General features: G+C 42.1%; 1 protein-coding gene across 1 annotated transcript in view; it reads right to left on the bottom strand.

Annotated features, from left to right (window-relative positions):
• Ctnnd2 (catenin delta 2) overlaps nucleotides 1-17,939 on the bottom strand; it is a 791,514-nt gene that overhangs the window by 21,911 nt on the left and 751,664 nt on the right. Inside the window, exon 19 of the mRNA XM_051182606.1 lies at nucleotides 14,846-14,930. Within this exon, the coding sequence (XP_051038563.1) occupies nucleotides 14,846-14,930 (85 nt within the window). The remainder of the gene's footprint in view (nucleotides 1-14,845; nucleotides 14,931-17,939) is intronic.

The following is a 17,939-nucleotide window of genomic DNA, read 5'->3' as shown; positions in this document are numbered from 1 at the left end:
CACAGCTATGCCTGACATATGCTAGTCGGAATTTCTGCTGTAAGATAATAGCAGTAATTATTGCAACACAAAGTGCTAATCAATTCCATAGGTATAGCTCTACAGCCCTGTATTCTCTGGTTCTATCACAAGGGTGATCAGAGTCTTATGATCTTTTTGGTATTGTTTTAGCAGAAAGTAATCACAGGAAAATCTTTTTTCTGTTGTTGGTCCATGACATACACACACTGGGCTGCAAAGCAGCATTGGTTCAGCTGGAATAGTTCAGAAAGCAGCCTTCAGTTCAGTTCCATCTGTCAGTGGTAGTTTCTCTGGGCTGCCTGTGTTTCGTTGTGGAGTATATGAACTTGCCCATTTTTATCTAACCTCGAGCGCAATTCTGAAGCATCAGTCTATCGGTACGTTTGGCCTCTGGATTGAAGCCGATTCCATGTCCATCTTTTAGTGCATGTGGCCCTTCTCTTTCATCTCTACTGTTTCAGAAAATGTAAGTTCCTGTCCAGAGTGAAGACACTCAGCTTTCCCCAGCCACAAACCCCCAGGAGAGCTGGAGATAAAAGGATGAGAAGGGAGAACACATCACATTTCTCATTAGTTGTGTTCCAGTTTCCTTCAAGGTTGGTTATAGACAGGCACACCCATTGCAAAAGTGTGCCTAACATACCGAGGGGCTGGTTCCTGAAGGCATGGCCTTACTGGTTAGGGAACAGCGATGCCAGAGTCACATTCCAGATGGTTTGCTAACCATGATATTCAGAGCAGAGGAGAGTATTCAGGTGAGATAGAATGAAAACTGTGATGTGGGGTTGTGCAGACACTCCCACTCAATCAGAGAAGGATGGGCAACTATAATTTACATCAGGGGAGGAAGGGTTAATAGAACAACGAGTTGGCTCAGACCACAGAAGAGAGTTTATGAGAAGATGGAAGAGAAATGTCTCAACAGCTTCTTATAGAAAAGTTGGAGACTTGGTCATCAGGAGAGAGAAAATGGGGTGCCATATTGAATTCTCACTTTAAAATGTGAGGGTTAGTAGGGCATAGGACTTTGAGTTACTTGTTTTGTAGCCTCTGGCCTCTACTTCTGGAAGATGAGTTTTGGGAACCATGTCAGAATGAGATGACGGGTGACAGTGGAGAGCCACAGACTGGATAAGGTCAATGTTGATGGCCTTGTTCACAGCGTTCTCTCCAAAGCCAGTTTTGGTGTATGGATTTCTATGTCTCACATTTAGATTTGGCAAAATCTTTTCTCATGATAAAGAGACATCTCTGACTGTCATGGGTTTCAGGAAATAATTGACTTTGACAATAAAAATTGTTTATTCACATAGGGGACATCAGCTAAAACCCAGCACACACACACACACACACACACACACACACACACACACACACACACAGTGGTAGCCCATGTATTGCCACTGGCCCCATTCTTGTTTTATAAACAGCTCTCTAATTTTCTTCCTCTGATAAGATTTATTTGGCTTCAGAACAAGGATTTCTCAGTGGACATCCAGAAACTACTTGATGCTGAAGTAGCAAAAACAAGTTTTTCTGCCTTTGCAGTCCTTGAAGGCTCTACAGTCCACACAGCCCATCAATTCTAATTTTCTTTGAGTGACTTGAGACAGAAGGGAATGTGTGTTGCAAATCCTTCGGGCTTTTAGTAACTGAAGCTCGTCCACTCATCTACCTCATACGCTTAGAGCTTGTCACTCTCATTCACATCCAGGACTTCTTCATTGGGGAAGCAATTGTTCAAATAATAGTCAAAACATACATTGTGGCCAGCTTCTGAAAAAGCTCAAACTACCCTCATATATGAAAAATGCTTGCTCAGAGAGGTGCTGTTTTCCCGGTGTTTCTAAGAATGAATTCATCCAAGAAGGAGAAAGAAAGTGTACTGAACTAGCAGAGTAACTTCCTTCTGTCTTTATTTCAATAGAAAATACTCACTAGTATAGAAACAACAGAGGTAGTGTGTTTGATACACAGTCAGTGTGATTGAGGACCAAGCCAGATTTTGCATAGCAATAATACCTTCTGCTGTTCTTTGTTGTAATAATATAAAATTATCTCTATTTTAGAGGCAAACTGTTTGTTAAGGATTCATTTAAGTTAATTCCACCAAACAATTCTAAGAGCTATTAGTGTTGAATATTTAAACTAAATGTTAAGGGCCAAAAGGGAGTATTTGCAGTTTAATGCAGAAATAAACACTACCTGACAGACCCCTGGCTTTCATTACTTTGTTTCAGCTCTGTTGCTTTTAAAGAGATTTAATTAAATTGATTTGGGTTTTAAAGGTACAGTATATATAAGGGTATGGCTCTTCTGAAGCACCATCTAAGAGGAAATATTTATAAATCAAATTTACAAACTCAATTTAATTCAATCGGGCTAATTCTGAAGACATATCATCAGCAAGATTTGACCAGTTTAAAGAAATGTATGTACTTCAAAGAGGGTAAATCATTACTTGTTAGGTTTCAACAGGTACCAAGAGAAGAAAAGCAAAGACCTTAAGAAACCAGAAGATCCAACCAGCTTCTTTTGTGGTGTCCCTTTGGGGACTTTAAGTAAAAAAGTAGACTTTCATTTCCTGTTCGTGAATAGGATGGCAATGAACACATCCGAGACAGTAACTGTTGAATAGGGCCATGAGTTCTTTGGGCATACACCAAGGAGTCAGCTGGGTCATAAATGTCTTTCAACAGATGGGCAGAGAATGAAAATGTGGCACACATACAGTGGAAAACTCCCCAGATGTAAAGAAAAATGCTACCATGAAGTTGAAAAGAAATGGATGGACCTGGAAAAGATCACACTAAGTGAGGTGACCAGGTGTAGTAAGATATCCACCCTCACCACACCTGTTTCACTGACCACACCCATTGGGGTGTGGACACTGGTGCGGACTTGACTGGGAAGGCTAGGTCTGGGGTCCTGGATGCCAGCTCCCTCTCTTGCTTCCTGGTTGGGTTGCGGAGAGCATCCGTGTGGCATCCGTGGGGCAGGAACCCGAAGCTGTCATCTGTTTCATGTATAAGTGAATTCTCTCCAAATAAACCTCACTCAACCTATACTGAGTCCCAGTGAACCCTAGTTCCTACACTGTAATCCAGACCTAGAAAGATAAATGGCACATGTTCTCTCTTATCTGTGGTTCCTAGCTCCAAATCCTCAGATATGAGTATACAGCACGAAGTAGCCACAGAACCAGGAATGCATAAAGGGATCATATGGGGGGGGTCCTGAGAAGGGAGCATCAGGATACAGGGACGTGAAGGGGCATGGGGTAATTGGGATGGGGCTAAAACTAGGGAGAAGAAGGGAAGCCAATAATAAGGAGAAGGAGGGAAAAATAATACCAAGGTTGTTTGATATATAGTATTATGGACATATGGACATATATGTTTGCATACATGTGTGTAAGTGCATGTGTACATGAGCTGAGTCACTTGGCCTGCCATTGTTCCCCACAAGAACCACAGACTAATAAAACCCCAGTATCAGGCACAAGAAGACTCCTTTTAAACAGCTGGTTAGGGAAATCGAAGTGACTCCCCAAACAGTGTAGACTATTGGTGCAGCCCTTGGTTGCCTCTCAGGAGTTGACAGTGGGCCCCTATTGCTGAAGACAGTACTTGATATGACAACCTCTTCCTGTGGCTTAGCTTCTGTAATTTCAGAAAATATTCTTCAGGCTGCCAAGGACCAGAAAGAATTAAGCAGTCCTATCCAGCTGTAGCACCTATGAACCATGGCAGCTACTAGGCTGGCAAGATATGCATAAAGATGTAATAAGTCCATGCACATGTTGGTGGCAAGCAGCCGCTGTCTAATTTAACTTAAGGTCCATTCAACAGGAGGCAAATCATGCCTTGTACTGGAACTCACTCAAGCCAGCCTCTCAGGGCTAGTGAGGTCACAGAAGTTAGAAAAGAATTTCCTACTATCACTTTTCTAGACCAGCACAATCCCTCACTATATTCTAAACCCTGTCCTTACATCTACAGATGAGTGTAACTACCAGCTCTTGTCAAAGACGCTCACCTTTGCAGCAAATGGAGACCATCACAGAAAACCACAACTAGAAACAGCTAGATCACTGGATGTGGGGAGTCCAGCCACAACAGATTCATCTACATCACAGTTTCTGCGTTTATGGTTCAGAGAACATGGAGCGAAAGAAAGATTTTAAGAGTCAGAATTCCAGCAAGTCTGCTGTGAAACAGCCTCTCCTGGAAATGGCTGCATAAACAAGATCAAAACAACGGCACTATCAATGGACCTGTTGATGTGGAAGGGGGAATTTCCCAGTGTTCTAGTTCTAAGCAAAGAACTACAGGCAACTAATGACTATGGGGGAAAGGCGAAGTAGCCTCTCCCAGGGATGGACCCACTTACGGGCCAAGTACCTGACACCCATGTACACAACACCAACAAAAATGGATCTACAAGGTTGTATTTACATATCACATATGGGCATATAACAAAAATAATATTTCAATTAGAAACATTTAAAAAGCTGACTTTAATGGTTTTTATTTTAACTATGTCCTCTGTGTTCTGATTAATAGTATAAAGCTAAATTTGGGATAAAACTGAATGAAGTCTAGCCTTCATGTTTATGGATCTGAATGCATGGCTTTTCACACACAATTTTGATACTGCAAGTCAGGTTTCATGCATGTTCATAAGCAATCAGTAACGTGGAAGCTCACCTGGGTCCCACCCACCTCCTGAAGATTGGTCCATACAGGGAAATGGAGGTAGACAATGGATGCACACTGCTAAGCCTGAATCCAGAGGCAGACACATGGCTGTTATCACACAGCAAGTGTTGATAATTATGGAGCAGAGAGAAAGTGACAGGTGTGGCTGTGACAGAGATGGAGGAGGGGTGAGTATTTCAGTGCAGCCACAGCAACAGCGACAGTCATTAGAGTAAGAGCCCTAGAGTGAAACTATTGTTTCCTACCCTGGAGAATTACAGAGAGTCATGAATGCTTCCGGCAACATGCAAGAACCACACTTGAGTTATAAGTAGCTAGGCTTGGAGGAAGTGGAGACAGACTGAAGAGATAACCTGTGTGTAGGCAATGCAAAGACCCTGGGCTGCTTACTGAGGAAGGACAAGGAGGAGCAAGGTTACAGAGGTTACAGTAAGGAATAGAGGGAAGACAGACTGAGAGGGGCCAGAGACCAGGAGAAACTGGATTCCACAGGAGATTGACAGGCCAACTATGGCATTGGAAGAGCATTCTGAAGATGACAAAGATGGTGCAATAAAACCAAAGGAGGAAGAACAGCTTTGGGGATGTTACTGAGAGCTAAGGACTGGCATGAGCATCACTGGGGAGGACAGCTACCCGTGTGGGAACATCCCATAGATTTAAAATGCAGGAGTGACAGCAGATAGACAAATGTGGGTACCAGTGGTTTTCGCATGCATTCAGAGGAGAGCCGATGGGATCAACTATATTCACAGGGTAAGATGCAAAGCAAAGATACCCCAGAGAATACCAGGGACTTAAGAAAAAATAGAGGAGGAATGTGTCCCAAGGCAAGAGAAAAACAAAGAAATTAGTGATTAAAAACCCAGAGGAGAGTGATTCCTAGGCGATGAAATGTCAGGGATTGATCCACAAACTCCATTTTCATTTCTTCCTGGACAGGCATCTGGACAACATGCCCCAGCCTATCTTGAATGCTTTATATTTAACTTCTTTCAGGTTCCGCAGTACTTGGAGTTGAACCCAGGGACCTGCATATGTGAACTCTTCCACCCAGCTGGAGCTACACCTCCATTTCTTACTTACAGTTTGAGACAGGATCTTACTTTGTTTCTCAAGCAGGCCTTGAGTTTGTGATCCTCCTGCCTCAGCTTCTGGGATAGCTGATGTTACAGACCTTGACTACCAGGAATGGGTAAATGAGATCCTGCTAATGGACAGAGAGGTCCACTCAACTGAAGAGACAATCTCATGGATGATAGGTATGCCTACGAGCCTTACAGCATATCAGAGCCACAGGTACAAAGTGTGTTGAGTGTTGCTGGGGGAAGAACTGACCCACCCACCCATAAAGCCATTAAGGATGGCTACCTGAGCAGCAAATTAAAGCTCTATGGTGTTGGATCATTAACCATGAAGGTTAAGGATATAGCTGGCAGTCCTCCCTAACTCATCCAGACAATTCTGCATTTAGAAATGATTCCAGCAGTGTCAGGACAGCTTCCAGGACCACCTCCAAGGGACAGGCGTGTAAGATGCATAGAAGTATAAAGTGAAAAGTGGGGTAGACAGAGTGAACTCCAACCTTAATTGGCAAACTTAAGTGTGAAGGATATCAGTGTGAACACTGAAGTAGGAAGGTCAGGAGAGGATCCAAAGACAACACAAAGAGAATGTGTATCTACAGAGCAAGAATGACTAGGGGAGGCTGGTAGAATGGGAAGGAGAGAAACAGACATATCCCAGTTCTTTTTCAGAGAAAATGGCTTCAGAATCTCAAACCATGAACAAGAGAAACATGGATCTGTTCTGGAATTGAGTCCAGATAAAGTACATGTAAAGCATTCAAGAAAAAGCTACTGAGAATCACATTCTTAAGCAACAAGGAAAGGAAACCCAATATGAACAAACTCACTTAGAAATTTCCAGAACCCAGAAGACAACCAAGGAAATAGGAACTCAGTTTGTGTGCCAAATGAATATTGAAATGGCTGCTTACTGGTCAAACTGGGAGAGGGTGGTAGCTGGGGAAATGGGTATTCAGTGCCCCTCTCAGGAGTGCATGTGAACCATGTCAAGGCTGTCACCCTACCACCAGACTGGTAGCACCAAAAAGAAGCATCAAGATTCTGCATTCTTTGACTTTGCTTGTCCCTTGGCCATCGATACTAGTTTTCATATTGTTCACTCTGTGACAGACCATCTGAAGGCTTCTTAGTCTTTCCTAGTGCACTGATCCTGCATAGGACTGGGGAAGAAGCCATCGATGTGGGTTAGTTGTTAAGGTTGAAGCAACTGGTAACTACTGTAACATTTTCACTGAGAAGGAAAATGTGGGACAGAGGACAGGTTCCTACAAAACTGACTACAGACAAAAGGGGCATTAGCTGTGTGCTCTTGAAAACTTGGGCGTTACAGGGACTACTGTCCTAAGTGGTGTTAGCAGGGTGATATACACATTGAGTGACAGGATTGAAATGACTGTTGCTCTTGTGACTTAAATTTCAGTTCAAGCCACTGCATGACACACTTGCAAGAGTTGCGTGTGATCTCATAATCATTAACATTTCCATCTAAACAGAACTTCCCAAATAGCATGAGAAATAAGGACACAGCCTTTGTACATAGTGTAGTTTGCTTTAAGGTCTAGCAGAAGCCTGGGGCTGATGGACAATTCTGAATAGCTCAGTGAAGGAGTTCAGGCATCAGTGATCCATCAACAGATTGGAGAGGCTCAATAACTCATGTCTCCATGCAAATGAAACCACTGACCCCAGGAGAGAAGGAGGGAACATGTGCACATGTCTCCTGGATAGGGTGACCAAAGCCAGATGTAACTCCGCTAACCAGGCTGGGTTTCCTCTGAACGGAGCCATTTCTCCCTCTATTTAACCAGCTTGGCAGGTGTGAGATGTGCACAGATACAGCATATGAAAGAGAGAAAAGAGGAGGAACTTATGGTAGGTGTAACAACACCCAGTCTATCCTGATTTGCCAGAAAACAAGTGGCTGAGTTGAGTTAATAGAATAAAGTGAGTTCCTGTATATACTTAAACTTACATTTACATTGTTGACTTTTCTGTGACTTCAAACTGTATGAGTGAAGCTTTTTGATAGAGTGGAATTAAAGAGGAAATGTTTAATTTGGTGTAGCTATATGGGTTTCCCTTCCTTGGGGATCTATCTGAGCAAGAGCAGTAATTTAGTCACTCCTTGTTCAGTAACTACCACATACATCGATTTCCACTTTTGTGCAATTGATTTTTGCTACGATTCCCATTTGTGCATTTGATTTTGGACAGATATCATATGATGAAAGTCTGAGAATTGTCTCTTAGAGGTCAGAGTACCTCATGAAGAAAGACCTTCTTTGTCAATACAAACATCACCAAGTAAATTCCTAAGATTTATGGAGGGGAATGTTTCATAGCTGAGTTTAATCTCAGCTTCTTCTGCTAAGCTAACTTGACATCAAGTGATTCCTAAGGAAAATACCTGAAGAGCTGCAATTGTAAGCCTTTGAGACATAAGCCTTGGGTATTTGCTTCTTTTTTGTTTTAAGAACCTGACCCAAATCTTTGTGTTTTTCTAGTCATGTCTTGGAGGATAATTTCTTCCTTCCTTCCTTCCTTCCTTCCTTCCTTCCTTCCTTCCTTCCTTCCTTCCTTCCTTCCTCTCACTATCCTAGATACTCAGAAGTAGGATCTATTAATTCTTAATGGGATAACACAGTGAGGGAAGTATTAACCCAGCCCTCATTCTTCTAACTGCAAAGCTGAGAAGTAAGAAGGGCAAGAGAAGGCTTGTTGCATCAGCATGGGGTTGTGAATTCCAGTCCCAGCACAAATATAAACACTTGGCAGTGGCTGTACACATCCCTGTAACTAGTTCCATGGTAGATGGTAATAGGAAGTTTTCTGGGGTTTGTTGAACATCAACAATACCTCCAGGCTCAATGAAATTGTCTCAAAGGAACAAGATAGAAATAGGAAGTCCAATGTCTATACACAGACACACATATACTTAATCTTGTTCAAATCCAAGGCTGGGGTCCACAGGAAGAACATAGACAGCTTTCAAGCCAGTGAGAATCTGGAGGACACTGCAGTCGTAGACCCATCTAATTCTTCATTTGTCCAAACTCATGAACCATACACAGCAAGAGAGAACTCTCACCCAGACTCTAGGTGATTATGATGTACTCATCAACTGAATCAATTACACTACTGTACTGTTGCATGGTAACAATGGGGGCTGTCCATGTATGAAGATGGGGGCATATGGGAACTCTGCACCCCTTTTAGTTTTTGTATGAATCTACATCCCAAGAAACACCAAGATTTACACTTAATAGGGAACAATAAACTTCCCCAAAACAAAAACCCAGAGTTCAAATGATAAAGATGCTTACATTTCAAGCAGCTGCTGTGTGTATGATGCTTTGGAAGCAGAACGGGCTGTGTGAAATTTAAAACCAATGCCTGTTACCCTGCCTGTGTTCAGGAAGGTCTGCTAACGTGGTCATGAGCATAATGCCTCATGAAGACCTATAAACCAGTGATCTACTCTGGCTGGGATGAGATAAGCTTCAATTTTCTATTCCATTAAGCTGTGGGCGGTATCTTCACAGATACTGGTGTCTGTAAGAGGAAACTTTAAATGTGGCACAGAGAGTAATCAAAGTAGTTGAGATAAACTAAGAACTGTGACTTTTTATTAAACGGGAAAGCTAAAAAGCAGCCCCGTTACCTTTGCCGGAGACATTGCTTTGGTTTCTTTCATTGACTGAAGTCTGATTTCTCATGCATACAGATGAAGTCTCTTTCCAGAGGCATATCTTCATCTTGCCATTTATATGTTTGGGGGATCTTTCATTTGGTGCTTTTCATTAGGGTGGATATTAATTGTTCCAGGGTTGGAGCCAAGTGTGATTGCAATGTTTATGATGGGATGGACGACTTGCCATGTAAATAAGTTCATAGTAAAAACCCTTCCACAACAAATACCTGAGCCAGGAATGGAAACTGTTTCTCCCAGAAGCATAAATACTTATGTAGTCATTAAATGGTGTATTGCCAGTATACTGGAATATGTTTAGGCATGGGCTTATAATACTGAAAAGGGATTCAAAGTGTAAATTAAAGGTAAATTACTTAAGTTCATCATTTTTAAGAACTGTTTTAGGTTACTAAGCAGTGCTCTTCATTTGGATTAGGGAGTTCATAGATTTTATATGTTTAAGGGAGGTAATATCAAAACTAAAGGAGAATGAAGGGTGAGACGTGCCATTGGACAGAATACAGATATAATAATGGAGGGTCTGAGGGGAAGGCCAGACATGGCTGCATATGTACTTGCAAGAGATGGGAAGAGCTAGAGGCAGAGGCCGAGACTGATCTTGGAAGGACTCATGAGCCATGTCAAGATATTTAGACACCATCCAGAAAGCCAAGGGGGCCACCAGAAGGCATGGATCATGCTGACTCTTTAGAAAGTTTATCCCTGTCCTCTGGAGAGCAGACTGGCAAAGGCCAGGTCTAAAGAGGAGAAGTTCAGATAAGAGCTCAGCCCAATAATCCAGCATAGAAGAGGCAGCTGTTCATATGACCCTGAATGTAAAAGGGGGTGGGTGGAGGCTGAGATCTACATCTTTATGGTAGAGCTAGGAAGGGGCCCTGGCCACCAATGTGGGGAACAGTGCTAGTTTATGATGACAGGTGCAGGGGATGCAGGCAGAGCAGCTGAATTCAGGAGAAGCAGACTGTCTGGGATTTGATTGCAGCAGGGTACTGCAGAAAAGTTATTTAAATAGGTCGTGTAGATGGCTAACGATGTAAAGAGTTAGGGTTACAAAAACACCCTGTAGGGAAAGGCACATTTGGCTAACTGCACCCAGTGGGGAGAGTTCTGGCCACTCAGGGGAAATGTGCACACCAGACAACAGAGTCCCAAGCATCAAGCTCTCAACACACCAAAACATAAGGAATGAACAGGAAGATGAGCTGTTCAAGGATGGAGAAGATGCAATCCGGAGCCTGAGGCAAGATGGAGGACGGTAATGGGAGTTAAGAGAAGGCTGCTTTGGCTCATTTGTTCCACAACATTTCAAGCTAGAAGCATATGGAACCAAACTGGGGAGACTTGTGGGGAGGAGGGCAGGGGTCAGCTTTGCTTGAACTCATATGTTATTCTTCCTCAGGCTTCACTCTGTTCTTCAAAGTAACTGGAGTCTTCAGTATAGCATCCCACCATGCCCACGCACATGCTCTGAGAGGGGATATGCAACAGAAACAGCCACCCACAAAACCCAAGGCGGTTTGCTTTTCACATGCATCTCATAAAACCCGGAGCCTGTGGTATGCTTTCCTAAGCCTCCATGGGTACGGTTTTTCCTGCTGGGCTCCATTACAGAGCAATGGCTGGCAGGTGGAGTTGCTTAGGAGAAAGACCGTGGGTAAAGAATAGGGTACTAGCATCTACAGACAGCAGGACACAGCAGGGGAACAAGGGAAAAGGAGGAGTGGAAACGGTGACAAAGTGAATCTTGGTGGCAATCATGACTGAATGAAATCTTCAGCTCCAGACCCCCAGCGGCTCATGGAGAGGATGATACGGACAGTGTGCAGCAGATTGCATGAAAAGAATTCTGAATCACTGTCAAGGACTCTCTTGGGTATATTTTTCTAGAAGTGGATAATCCATATGGGCTCCACTCGGGTTGAAGGTTCAGTTAACAGGAATGTGTTTCGGGGCATCAAATGCATCATGAATAACCCACAGTTTTGTGTTGCTCAGAACCCACATAGCTAAAGTATTCTAGCTGATAAAAATGAATCTCTGAAAAATAAAGCAGTTGAGCTAATGATATGCATGTTTGGCTTCTGTGTGCCAACTGAAACCGTGATGGATGTAGCCGAATTGGGTCTCAGACATCCAAATTCCATCTCCCAATTGTGTTTTCCCTGGTATAATACAATACCCTTACCCCAGACTTTTAATTATACAAATTTTAAACATTCTTCAAGATTTAGCTCTATAATTTTCTCCCCTTTGATCCATGCTTTAACACCTAAAGTATATAATTCAGAAAGTAATAGAATTGCCAACAATTGCTCCATCTTTCCACACTTGCCCAGCCATGGCCTCTGTGTCTTCAGTTTTCCTTGGAGCCCTTCATTTACTGATCTCTAATAGATTCTAATAAGTAGATCTGAAATGAGGATAATTAAAAGATATGGATCACACAGCTTTCAGTGGTATGCAAATTGTCAGTGAAGAACAGAACAGAAACCTGCCTCCCTGCCGATTAAAGACAATTGAAGAGGAAGAATGAATGAGCTAGTTCCGTCTCTCCCCACCCCCCGCAGGTCTTTCAAAGGGAAAGTGATTGTGAATGCAGGGCTTTATCAGTAGAGCAAGTGACATTGAGCTCTGAGGTCCCGGTTTCATTTTACAACCGCATAATTTGGAAATGATTAAGAACAGTTCTTTCTCAACATTTTTTAATCATGGGCCAACTAAAAACATCACATTGATTTCTCCAGCCGGGCTTTCTTGAATGTGCTCATATGAAACACATTTTAAACCATCTCAGCTCTGGAGTTTTAGCTCCATTAAATGTCTGTCAACACACACTTCTTTTTGTGGAGATAGAAAGACAATTATACTTTTTGAACTGTACTACCAACAAAGAAAAAAAAAAAAAAAAAAAAAAAGCCCTGAAGTGAAAAGCTTGCCCTACCGTTGTTCAGTAAATAGCTTGAGGGTGCCCAAAGCTGCTTTCCCACTGTGCACATAGTGTGAGTGCTTAGTGTTATCAGGTGCACTGCAGAGGAGCACATTCACACATGTGAGTGCCAGTGCTCCTCCTGGAGCTCCTGAAACCACTGGCTTGGAACTACGGGCTCCACCCCAATTCATGGGGTGATCCCCAATGTCTGCCCCATGCTTAGCTCAACAACCTTTTCTGATGGAGATTTCACTTGGCTTCTGGAGGAGTTCAAGGAGCTGAGCAGACATGGGGGGGAGGATGGGGAGTGGTGGTGAGAATTTCATGCAAAACAGAAAACAGTAAAGAACCCCTAAATACTAGCTCATCTTTAAAAGAAAAGTTATCTAGGAGTGTTTCTCACCAACCCGGAATGGTCCCCTAACTCATAATTTTATGATCTCTGTTTTAAATTAAGCATGCAGTGTTCAGGAGCACAGGAAAACTTAGCAAGAGAAAAGCACAAGTTAACTTTTATAAATTTAAAGTGCCAAGTACTGAGTGCTTAAGGAAAGAAGGGCCCTTGGGGAAATCTAAAAATAGACTAAAACAGGAAAGACGGGTATTAAATATTTTACTTTTCCCACAGGCTTAGAGATAAAAATGTGCCTCCAGCAAGACAGGTCTCATACCTTGTGATGTCAGATACTGTGTGTGCCCTCACATCCCTGCCCAAGTTGCTGCAGGTGTGCAGGAGCTGGTGGCTAGGGATGTGCATAATGGCGCTGGTTCTCTCACCAGGGTGTTTGGCAGTGGTGGATGGAAGCCACCCACCTCACCCAGCCCTGCTGTTCCTTTCTGAACCCAGGTATTCTTCGTGCATTTACCATGTTCCCCATCTGTACATATTACTGGAATTTAAATTCTCCACACTTGCTCAGCTAAGAAAAGCAAAAACAAAAACAAAAAACAGTCCCTGGAAGATATTGTCAAGAATTCCTTTCTTCAGTAGAACTCAGCATGCTGTGCAGAGCCAACATCTCTGGAAGTGGTACTTTCCAGGTTTTATTGTTGAACCACATTGAGAGTGAGGATGCTTTTAAATGTAAAATATGAATTCCTGCTTTCCTTACAAGCACACAGAATGAATGCCAAGCATCTCCAGTGACCTGTGGCAGCCAGGGAGACCTTCATCTCTATCCTCTGGGCAGTAATGTACTAAGGTCACTAAGGTCACTAAGGTCATCAGGACCTAGGAACACACAGTAATCACTGCATCTTGTAGGTGACTATTTTTTTCAGCTACCATATTTTTTTGACTCACTCAATTTCTCTTGAGCTATTTATTTTTCCTGTGTCCTCTCTCTAATTACTTGTTCAAAATCGTAGATGCTTTTTAATTTTTTTCAAAATCTCTAAATTTATGACTTTTTTGTCTACTTTGGAATTCATGAGCTCTATAAAATGTGCTATTTTTTCTATAAAGTGAATTCATATTATTCAAAATACTGTATCATGTATTTCAAAATAGCTAGATGGCTGAATCTTGAATTTTTTCCATAATTTCCATAAAGAATGATACATGCTTATGAGACTGGATGAGGTAAATACCTTGAGAGGACCAATAACCAATGGATACATGTATTGAACCAGCGTGCTATGCTCTGTAAATATGTATATGTATTATGTGTTCATTAAAAATGGAAGAGGAGGATGGAGAGGTGTTTTAGTGGTTTGGATCGCTCTTCAAAGGACCATGGTTCCTTTCCCAGTACCCACATGGAAGCTTACAATCTCCTGTAACTTTAGATTTGGGGGCCCCATGTCTTCTGACCTCTGTGGTATCCCACATTCATGAGGAGTACATACACTCAGGTACACACACACATACACACTTGTAAAGTAAAATATGAATGAGTATTTGAAAATAAAATAAATCATAGGGCAAGTGAGATGGCTCAGCAGGCTAAGGTACTTGCCAAGCAAGTCCTAAGACTTGTACTCAGTTATCAGAGCCCACATAAAGGTGGAAGAGGGGACCAACTCCCCCAATTGTTCTCTGATCTCTGTATGTACACCATGGAGCATGTGTCCATATATACCACACACACCGGCAATAACAAAAGTCATGATGCTAAACAATTTGAAAAGAAATTATAGGCTCTTATGGAACCAAAAAGGATGATCTGGTGTAAGATTAGGTAAGTCTAGATCTGTTTAGTCATGAAGGCTCAGGTGTTGGTGTCTTGGTATCTGAGAGGGAACTTTTTCTTCTCTTGTCTCAGGACAAGCACTCATTACACCTGGGATGTTTCTTACTATGGCCATGTTTAGCACCTTTGGGCCTAAAACCCATGAGCTCAGGAGCATCGGGTTAGAACAAAGCACTGCTTACCTTTTTGTACAGACTCCTCAGATCTCGATACTGCCACATACTGTTTAGGACCTGAGATGCAGCCTTGACCACCTTTGGGGAGTGCCTGCAAAAGGAAAGACAGGAAATGGATATGACCAAAGGCATCTTGGTTTGGAACCACATTGTCTTGTCAGGAAACATCAAAAACCACACCGTCTTGGATTTTTCTCTTCACTATTCTTTTCCTAGTCCCCATTCTTCTCCTTACTGACAAATCTCTAAGGTAACAGCAGGAAGGCACTAGAATTCCACAAACAATTTCAAAAATGCAAACACCAAATTCAATCGTGACATTTAGGGAGAAAGCAGATATAGTCTCTAATTATTTAAAAAAAAATATATATATATATGTATATATATATATATATATATATATATATAAAATCTCAAAAGCGATTCAGTAGCACTGACCAGATATAGGAATTTATTACAGCAGTGTTGTGCCATACATGGGTAATAAAAAGTATGGCGACATCCATATCATCCATATCCCCAGGGCACAATGAAGGTATGGGGCTGGCACACTGACCTATGTGAGCACAGACAAGTACTCCTTTTTGCTTGTGGATGCTAAGAAAACACACACACACACACACACACACACACACACGGATACCTAAGAATGCCCATGAATAAAAATCTATGAAGTCCTGTGTGCTCTTCAAATTTGGTCCTTGGTATCAAGGTCACAGTTTATGACTTTTCCTCAGACTGTGCCTTTGCAATTGTTAAGAAGACACAGCTCTTCCTTTTTGGTCAATGCCAAGCTGCATGTCAAAACAGAGACTAGGTCAGTTTAGCCATATTGATTTAGTCCCGTCAGATTCTTGAAAGCCTCTTTGACTAGGACCTGCTTAGAGGAAGGACTAACTAACTACTTGCAGACACTTAATTCTAACAGACTGGTTTTACCACCAGCTGCCTAATTTTAGTGGCCACCATTGATATGGTCTACCTTAGGGACCAGTCCACTTTTTCTGCAGGGAGTAAGACAGTTTGCAGGGGGTATACTGTTCTTGGTCACAGTTACTCAATTAACTGTCAATCCAACAAGCAGAGTGTAGCCATGTTTCAGCACATACGATACTGTATGCACTCAAAACTAGAGGGAGGTACGATCTGGGCTTCAATTGTGGGGCTGTGTGTTGGGCAGGATGTTATAAGTAATGAGGCCTCCAAAGCAATGGATAGTACAGAAACTGAGTCATTTGGATAGCAGATCCAGTGAAAACAGTCTCAGAAGTGAGACCAAAAATGTCTTTGACTCTTACAAACTTTCTGTACCCTCTTCCTAAAGAGCCAGGGGACCAGAACACCTACTTCTAGATAGTGTCTTCTAACAATGACAGGGATGCAGTACTCATGAAATTTCAACAATATGTCGGCCTTAATTAGACCTGCACAATGACAACACCAAGTGATAAACCAATGTGGATGGGGGTGGGGGTCCCAAATATGAAGAGCTACCGGCAACTCATGGATGCTGAGAGACAGTGAGTCAGTTTTCGTCAGGAGCAAGTCCCTTGGTAACTTATCCATTCCCTAGGCCATCCCTAAACATGCATATAAGAGCAACACTAAATGGATGCAGATCACTGCCCCTCCCCACTCTCTGTCTCTGTTCCTCTCTCTCTGTCAAACTCTCTCTCTCTCTCAAGGCAACAATAACAATCATAGGAATCTCAAGAGATCATGAATTTGAGAGGGGATTGGGGGGATGGGGAGTTTGGAAGGGGGAGAAGGGGGTGGAATTGTACAGAACTTATGTATGAAATTCTCAAAACATTAAATAAAAAATATATTTGAAATTAAAAGCCCTTTGAAATGCAGAGGAAGCAGATGGTAGATGGGCTGGGGTGAGCTTGAATTTGAGAGCTGAAAAACAAACAAACAAAACAAAATGAACATTTATGACAGGCATTCTGTAATGAAATTGTGGAATGTCAGGACATGTGGATAGCATGGCTGCTGTTTTATGGGGTTGCATGTTTGTAATTTATGTGAGCAAAGGTTAAAGTTCCTTCATGCGTTTACTGCAGAACAGCAGTTTCTCTGTTTCAGAGAAATAATCCAACTATGGTTGTATTTTAACAGAAAAAATGAGGTTCTATGAATTACATTTTTCTCCATAATACATTAGCTACAATAAGTTAACATTTATTTTACTTCACTAAAATGAATGGATATTTAATTATTCTATAATTTATGATAATATCACACTCCAGCTATGGTTTAAATTCCTGCAACATAGAGAAATGTAAACCCTTTCAAGGATGCAGATTAGAGCCCCTGTTGGCCATATGTAATCAAGGTTAAACAAAGACTAACTGATCTTGCTGTGTTTTACCCCTGCTACTTGGATATTTGTCTCTGGCAATGTCCAGGCAACCCTGGAGGAACATTATTAGAATTCAGGTAGTGGCGGTGTGGCTGACACATCTAGCATGAAAAATTCCTCTAACACAGTGTAATTTTTTTTTGTTTGTTTCAACTTCTTGCTTAGTTAAAAAAATAGCGATGTGGCTGTGTATGCAGAGCAGCTTAGCTTCTCAATGAAAATGCTAGCATACCATGCTGTAATAATAACACGAAGGTCAAAAGGACACTGCCCTCTTCTTCGTCTTAGACCAATGTCACCAGCGGATCTACCTGAAAAGCTGTAACTGTCACCGAAGGGCTAGAACAATCGAATGTTTCTAAGGGATTATAACCCGGCTGTAGCACACAGCTCCCTACTGACAAGTAACAGTTCAGACTGTTAATAGCTTCTCTGCCTTATGATAAATACAATGACACATTCAACAGGATTTCCCCTATAACTGTTGAAATCAGGAAAGTGGATATTTGAAACAGATGGACATGATGGAATGTCTGCAGTGTGTGTTTAAAAATGACATGAAAATAGTCAGTCATCAGACTTCAAAGTAGTACACGTTCAGCTCCTACAAGTGTTGGTAACAATTACAGGACTTTGATCTTCACGGGAGCTGTCCAATCAGGGGAGGCTGAAGACTTCTGACTGTGCAATTCCTCACGGCTATGCAACTCAGTCATATCACAGCAGCATCCCAGA

This window comes from Phodopus roborovskii, unplaced genomic scaffold (genome assembly GCF_943737965.1).
Source record: "Phodopus roborovskii unplaced genomic scaffold, PHOROB, whole genome shotgun sequence".
NCBI lineage: Eukaryota > Metazoa > Chordata > Mammalia > Rodentia > Cricetidae > Phodopus > Phodopus roborovskii.
This window is presented reverse-complemented; position numbering and strand designations above follow the sequence as displayed.